The sequence below is a fragment of the Propithecus coquereli genome, unplaced genomic scaffold, assembly GCF_000956105.1.
Source record: "Propithecus coquereli isolate 6110/MARCELLA unplaced genomic scaffold, Pcoq_1.0 Scaffold10, whole genome shotgun sequence".
In the NCBI taxonomy this organism is placed as follows: domain Eukaryota; kingdom Metazoa; phylum Chordata; class Mammalia; order Primates; family Indriidae; genus Propithecus; species Propithecus coquereli.
Window position 1 is genome coordinate 2,302,807 of NW_012133858.1, and position 7,710 is coordinate 2,310,516.

The 7,710-nt window shown below is 34.2% G+C and overlaps 1 protein-coding gene across 1 annotated transcript in view; it reads right to left on the minus strand.

The window, feature by feature from the left end:
- RABL3 (RAB, member of RAS oncogene family-like 3) overlaps nucleotides 1-7,710 on the minus strand; it is a 45,259-nt gene that overhangs the window by 7,236 nt on the left and 30,313 nt on the right. The window contains exons 5-6 of the mRNA XM_012641731.1: nucleotides 4,279-4,429; nucleotides 315-386 (exon numbers count right to left, since the gene is read on the minus strand). Of these exons, the coding sequence (XP_012497185.1) occupies nucleotides 315-386; nucleotides 4,279-4,429 (223 nt within the window). The remainder of the gene's footprint in view (nucleotides 1-314; nucleotides 387-4,278; nucleotides 4,430-7,710) is intronic.

The following is a 7,710-nucleotide window of genomic DNA, read 5'->3' on the forward strand; positions in this document are numbered from 1 at the left end:
GGGGGGGCGGTAAGCGGGTGAATAAGTACGAAAAAAGCTAGAAAATGGGTCAACACAATTTGATTTAAGGAGAGGTATCTTTTAAAAACCCCCATTTAAATTCAGTAGCTTTCACCCTTAGAGAACACTGATGATGGAATAAATACGTCAGCAGGCCTTGAGCAATTATACCAACAGATAAGAGAGATCAAAACAAGCATTATTCAGGCTGTGAAGTTTCGTACAAAGGAATAAAGGGACACAGGATCCTACAAAAGTTTAAACTCTCATAATATATAAATTAAGTTTAAAAGTAATGTAATTGAAGCCATTACCTTATCAAAAAACCTACTGAGCTTGACAGCATTGGAAGAACCTGCAGCTAAGTACCGTGGATTTGTGCAATCCTAGAAGATAAAACATAAGATCCACAATTGAAAGTTAGGAAACCTGAGCTCTTTGTTAGACATAACCTTTCCTGTTGCACATTACTTTAGGCATAATACTATTAGGCATAATACTCTCGTAAAATATTCAAATAATTTTCAAATTATGATGCGCAAAGCAAGGCAGAAAGTACTAAAGGAAGATAAGGCCACTTACTCTTCGTCATTTAAACAATTTTAGGGTATACTGACTGAATCAATGTAGTTAAAATCAAATAATTCATAGAGGAAGACAGGATTACTAATACTTTACCAACAACAAAACCAAGGTATTAATCAAGTGATCTACCTATATTTACTCTGAAAACCAGAAATAGAGCCATTAAAAACAGTAAACACTTCACTTTTTAGTACTAGTTACTCACCAGTGCTCAACTAAGTAATGTATAATTCATATGACTAGCAGGAAGCATGAAAATAAGGATTTAGAGGAGCAAAGAACAAACAGAACAGTTGCCAGGGATTTCTCACTCATTGGATGCAAGGTACTTCTTATCTCTTAGTAGGTCACAAAGATATATTGTTTTTGATAATAAACAATAGATATATTACTACTGTTTGATAGGATTTTTTAAAATAGGAAAAAAATGGGTCCAGAAGAGACAAAACAATGTGGAACATTAAATCATTGCAATAATTTTGCAAGGACCTTAAAAAGCTTACTATCCTTCTCTGGAATTCCAGTGTGGCATTGTTTTTGCTTGCCACATCAAGAAACAGAGTACTTTGATCTTTACCTCAAATGCTACCTATGACTAAATTATGAGGATAGCATGTAGGCTCCCTTGCAAGGATGTTATCTATCTTTCAGCTACAGATCCTCTGTGCCCCTTGAGAAATTACTGGAATTATTGTTGCATTTATTCTGTTTTGACAACTCTAGGCCCATGTGAATCCTTTCTAATGAATTTAGAAACAATTACTTACTTTATTCATGTGCAACATTTTAAGGCTCACATTTTAAATTTTGGCTGGAAACTATAACACATTCTCTAAAACCACAAAAAAGAGTCTACAGCAAATTTTTCCAAACTCAGGGGATTTTTGAAGCCAGCAAGCTCTGAATCTGAGTATCTGTCCTACCATTTCTAAGATTGTATTGTAACATTGGTTAGTTACTAAACCTCTGAAGTTGGGCATACTCATTTGTGGAATGGGGATAACAATACTTTAACCCATAGGATTTTTTCTGAATATTAAATGAGATAATCCATGTCTGGACATTGCAGGTATTGAAAATATTAATTTCCTTCTCTCTTCAATTTAAGAAAATGTTATCAGATTGAATTTTCAGGCACGAAAAGCACTTACCATAATAAAGATAATTCCATATATGGATTATACAGACCAAAACATCATTGTACAAACTATTGTATTTGAAATGATGTTTGAACACATTTCTATACCAGTTGGGGCATATAAGAAGAGACAAACTTTTGACCTGTGGTAGAAATGTTTTATAACATGGATATTGATTAGTTATCAAAATGTCAAAAGATTTCAGAGATAATTCTAAATAGAGCTAAAGTACTGAATAGAGCTAAAGTCCTAAATCAAACAGCAAGCAAACAAAACACTCCAAAAAAACTTAATTCTAGGGCTCCACAATTTCAGGCTGACCAGGTTAGGGAAAGCTTATGATTTTTAGGACGAGACTTTTAGAGCTGATGGAGCCCTCTGCCATTGATTGTGGCTAAGGGTAAAGCCTGAAAATTAATACTTCTAAATAGCTTGTCTGAGCTTGAGAAAGAACTATTAACTAGGGAAGATGCTTCAATATGATCACTATGAAGTAAACACACAACAGAGAAAAATTTGTATTAAACATAATAAGCCTAATGGGATTTAAAAAAATTAATCTGCCTCCTATTTATAATTAAAACAATTTGCATTTTATTCACGCAGAAGATACTTTCATTCCACCTTTGAAGTATATATCCGTTATATTCTTACTTTTTTGTAGTTTTAAGTAAATTCATACATTAACCAATGATGCTAGCACTAATACTGTCATGTCATTAATAGTTTTTTATTTAAGGCTTTATGTTTACTTAAGGAATGTTTTTGACTGCTCTTTTTGAAACTCTTTTGTATCCGATTTTCCTCCTCATTTTTTCTTCTCTGCATCCTCACAACCCTCTCCTATTGCTGTTTCTGCTGTGTTCTTGGTGCTATACATTGATAAAGGCCAAAAGCATGTTGTATTTGAACTCCCTGGAGATCATGTGTGCTTAAGTTCCACTATTTGTGTACCTTTACATCTAACAATTAAAAGATGGCCTTATCTTTGTAAGACAAGTAGGAATAACATATATTAAATATATAGGTGATTGTCACAGAAACCCACAGCCACTAGAAACATATATAAACATATATAAATATATTAAAAGTACGCACTGGAACAAATTAAGTGTATTCAATGGTAAATTTCCCTTTGGAAATAATGTTCAAATAAAGTAACCTTAGCACTTCTTCCACAAGGATATATCTAAATATAGCAGGAATCTCTGCTATAGCAGGAAAATCATGGTCCAGTGCTGACTACCTGGTGTATTTACATTAAATACTGCATTGTGGGAGCTGAGAAAAATAAGGTACCCTCCACTGCAAAGCAGAATGCAAAAAACAATGGAATGGCAGCACAAGCTGACAGTGATGGAAGTAGAGGTGGGGCTGATCCACGCAGTGTTCACAAATGTTGACTCACAGAGTAAGGGCATCGGAATTACCTGAGTTATTTATGAAAACTACAGGTCCTCTTGCTAGACCTTATAAATAAAAATCTCCAGCAGGGGGGCAGTTATTCAAAATTTTTCATAGGTACTGTTGGTAATACACAATCAGGTTTGGTCAACTGTTGGTCTAGGTGATTCTAAGAGTTCATTCAAATCCAAAATTCTAAATGTTAGTTAAAGGACAATCAAGTGGAAAATAGGCTTAACTGCAGAGCACAGCCTCTAAGTCTAAGTGCCCTATTTGACCTGTATAACATTGGCCTACTTATTACCTCTCTCTGTTTCTTGTCTTCATCTTTAAAATGAGGATAATAGTATCACCTATCTTATAGGGTGGATTATGAAGATGCATTTGAGATAATGTAAGTAAAGTAATAGAACAGTGTTCAGCATGTAAGTGCTCAATAAATGTTGGCCATTAGTATTATTACACCACCACCACTGTACATCTGGAATGCCAGTGCACCGAATATGTTACAAAAATCCTGTTTGTGAACAACAACATGCAACCATGACTGAAGCCGCTGGTCAGGATCATTCTCTGGGTATTGCTAACTGGCTTATATATCAACTGTTTCTTAGTCTTTTTAGAACTCAGTTCTAATTGAGCTAGCTATCTAAGGAAGGGTCTCAATGCTCTGTATATGTATAAGTTTATAGAAATTAGTCCTTATGAAGCGCTCCTAATTTACAGTTTGTAATTTTCTCATATATCTGTTAGGTTGCCCTGTAAGGAAAATTTTGTAGTTTAAGAAGCCAAGAGGCACTTTTAAAGCAAGAATAATCAAGGTGTAGTGTCACCTTCATCAATTTAATTATTTTAATTTTGGTGTGATTTTTAAAAATATTCTCAAGAAAAAGCCCATGATTTACATTATTCATAGAATAAAGTCTGAATATTATAACAGATCACATAGAAGGCTGAAGTGACTGTGCACTGTGTGTATCTGACAGTCTAGACATGTTGATCCCAATCTTGACTACATTTTGGATGAGAACCCAAACAGCCTGACTTCAAGTCCAAAGCTTCTTTCTCTAGAATATATAACTCAAATAAAAGTCTTTGGTTTTGCCTTCACTTGATAATAATAATAACATGCATTAGGGAAAATACACACCAAATTAATCTCTTCTGCATTGAAATCCTCAGCCAGGAAAGCAGTCCTAGTTAAAACTTCATGGCGCTTGGTTTCATGAATCTGGTCCAGTTTAGTCCCTATTACCAACAGTGGGATTTGGTTATCAGCAAACTGTTCTCGATCATAATCCCTGTGATAAATAATAATGAACAGGTGAATAGAATTTAACTTTCTGATGTAGATGTGCAATATTTAAATGCATCTAGCTTACATTATTTTACTGAAAATTAACTGATTCCTGCTCACTTATCCCCTATAAACCTACTTTTCTCCCAGTTTCTTCCATCTACTTGTTCATTTATCAATCCATTCTCATCATCTATTGAGTTCTAACTATTCATTCAACCACTCAAAATTTGGTCCCATGTATTTTTATTGACTACTTGAACAACTGAGTGCCCACCAAGTATGCCACAATCAGTTGACTTGACTTCGCCCATAGCTCTGTCTTCTAAGGCTAACAGCTCAGGAATTTTTCAGTGTAGAAGCACAGAACAGATTTAAACCTCAGTGTAGAGAAAACCCAGCAGCCTACCATAGCACTCAAGCCTTGTGCCAGAAGGGAAAATGGAAAGCTTCTGGGTGCCTTTTGGGTATGCATAAACTCTATATCTATGATACACATTTCTATCTGAAAGGTAAAGAAATAAGGAAAATAAGAAATAAGGAAGATGAAGCCTAGAATAAATCAAATATAGATGATACTATAGCCTGGGAAATATAGATTAAACAAATAGACATGGAAGGAAATAGCTGAAATGCAAAATAAGTAGTAAAAGGAAAGAATTTAGTACCAGTTTGTCCTGACATGGGAGACAGAGGATGGGCATTAAGAATCACTTAGGCGGCCGGTCGCGGTGGCTCACGCCTGTAATCCTAGCACTCTGGGAGGCCGAGGCGGGCGGATTGTTTGAGCTCAGGAGTTCGAAACCAGCCTGAGCAAGAGTGAGACTCCGTCTCTACTAAAAATAGAAAGAATTAATCGGACAACTAAAAATATATAGAAAAAATTAGCCGGGCATGGTGGCACATGCCTGTAGTCCCAGCTACTTGGGAGGCTGAGGCAGGAGGATCGCTTGAGCCCAGGAGTTTGAGGTTGCTGTGAGCTAGGCTGACGCCACGGCACTCACTCTAGCCGGGGCAACAGAGTGAGACTCTGTCTCAAAAAAAAAAAAAAAAAGAATCACTTAGGGTTAGTGGCCTTGAGTCACTGGCTATTACAATCCTTTTTTTCCTATATTTACTCAAAGGATTGAGTGGTGATATAAATGATACTTCTTATTACTCAAAGGAACAAGAACCTATTGTTGAATTAAATTCTATTCACAGAAATAAAACAGATTTGGATTTCTGACACGTTGTAAGCTCAATTTACAACAGTCAGCAAAATCTGGTTGTGAACAATTTATGGCAGTAAATCAATATTGCATAATCCAATCACTACAACTCAGTTGAGCGCAGCTTTTTTCTTCCTTTGACACTACTTTTCTTTCTCTTAGAGTTATCTAAATAGGGGTGGGGAGCAAAGTTACTAAATTATTTATGCACTTCACAATAATCTTACAGAGTCCTAGGTACTGTTCAGTCTTGGAACACATTTGTTTTCAGCTATATAACCTCCCATTCTCATAAAAATATTATCATTCTATTTACTGCATCAAAGCAATAGCTTCCATTCAAGGCCTTTGATTCTTCTCACTGACATCAATCCTGATTTAGGAGACATGGTGAAAAACTGAAATTTGCTTTATTATGGAGAACAAAATTTTGACTCCCCTCCTTTACACCTATTTCCTTTTCCTACATTCACTAACTCTGTCTCATTTACAAATTTTTGTATATATCCTATCAAATATCATCTTTAATACACATACATCTGTCACTTATAGTCTTGCACAATCTCTTCCATATTGACGTATATAAAACATACATAGTTTGTTCTCTTATTTCTCTTTCTAGCTTTCCTTTTTTCTCACTTTCCTTCATAAAATCTTGTATCCAATTTGAAATTTGATCTTGAAATCTTTTTCTGTTTGTAGAACTATTATATTATGGATGGATAAGGCTGATAATTCCTTAACATCACAAAGAGACAGACAACCATGTATCATATTATATGTACAATACTACTCGGAAAAACGAAAACAAAAAATCTGCATCTTTCAGATAAGTATATTTAACTACAACTTTAGAGAAGATTTAGGATTCAGGAAAACAAGTTTAAAAGACTCTACAAGGATATACAATCATCAAACTCCAGAACACAGGAAACTGTACAGGACAAACAAGCCATCTTCTTTCACAAGTAAACTGCTAGGGAGTTAAAAAAAAAAAAAAAAAGAAAAAAAACAAGAAGGAGGAACCTAAGATTAAAAGAAACTTAAGTAACCAATTACAATGAGTGAACCTTATTTAGATGCTGTTTTGAACAAATCAACTATAACATTTATGAAACAATTGGGGAAATTAAAATAGCATTTGATTATTAAAGAATTATTCTTAAATTTTTAGGTGTTATGTTAGGTGTTAAATTTTTATGCTGTTATGTTAAAAAAAAGTCCTTTATCCTTTAAAGTTATACACTAAAGTACACAGGGATGAAATGATATGTCTAACATTTGTTTCAAAATAATTCAGTTGAGAGTGGGGAGTGGGTAGAGGTATGGATGAAACAAGATTGGCCATATACTGATAATTGTTGAAACAGGTGACAGGTACATGGGAGTTCATTTTTTCTTCTTTATATTTATATATGTTTAAAATTTTCCATAACAAAAAGTTAAAAAAAATTAATGTGGTAAAAAATGCTTACCATAAAATTTACCCCAATTTTTTTATATGGCTTAAAACATAAACTGATATAAAAGACATATGCTAAGCAGTCATGTTCCTACTCTTGTCCTCATCCACCCATTTCTCCTGGCCCCCTATAGGTAACAATTTTTATTACTTTTTAATTTATCCTTTTACTGATTCTTTATACAAATATAAGTACATATTCTTATTTCTTCCCTTTATTACACAATTGGAGGTTATAATATATATTCTCTGTATCTTGGTTTTTTAAACCTAATGATGTATCTTCTATAGATCTCTCTATTTTAGTACATAGAGATCTTCCTGATTCTTTTAAAAATAGTTGAATAGTACTCCTGTATGTGGATATACCATTATTTAGTCAATGAATCTTCTGTTGGACACTAGGGCTGTTTCCAAATCTTTTGATGTTACAAATAATGTACCAACGAAGCACCAGTGTGTTAATGTTGTTTTATACATTTGCGGGGTCATCTATAGGATCAAAATAAAGATGTAGGGTCAAAACGCAAATGTATCTATAATTTTTACTGCCACCCTGAACTCCTTGAACACACTGTCTCCTAATCCTAAATTTAAGAATAAATTTCTTTT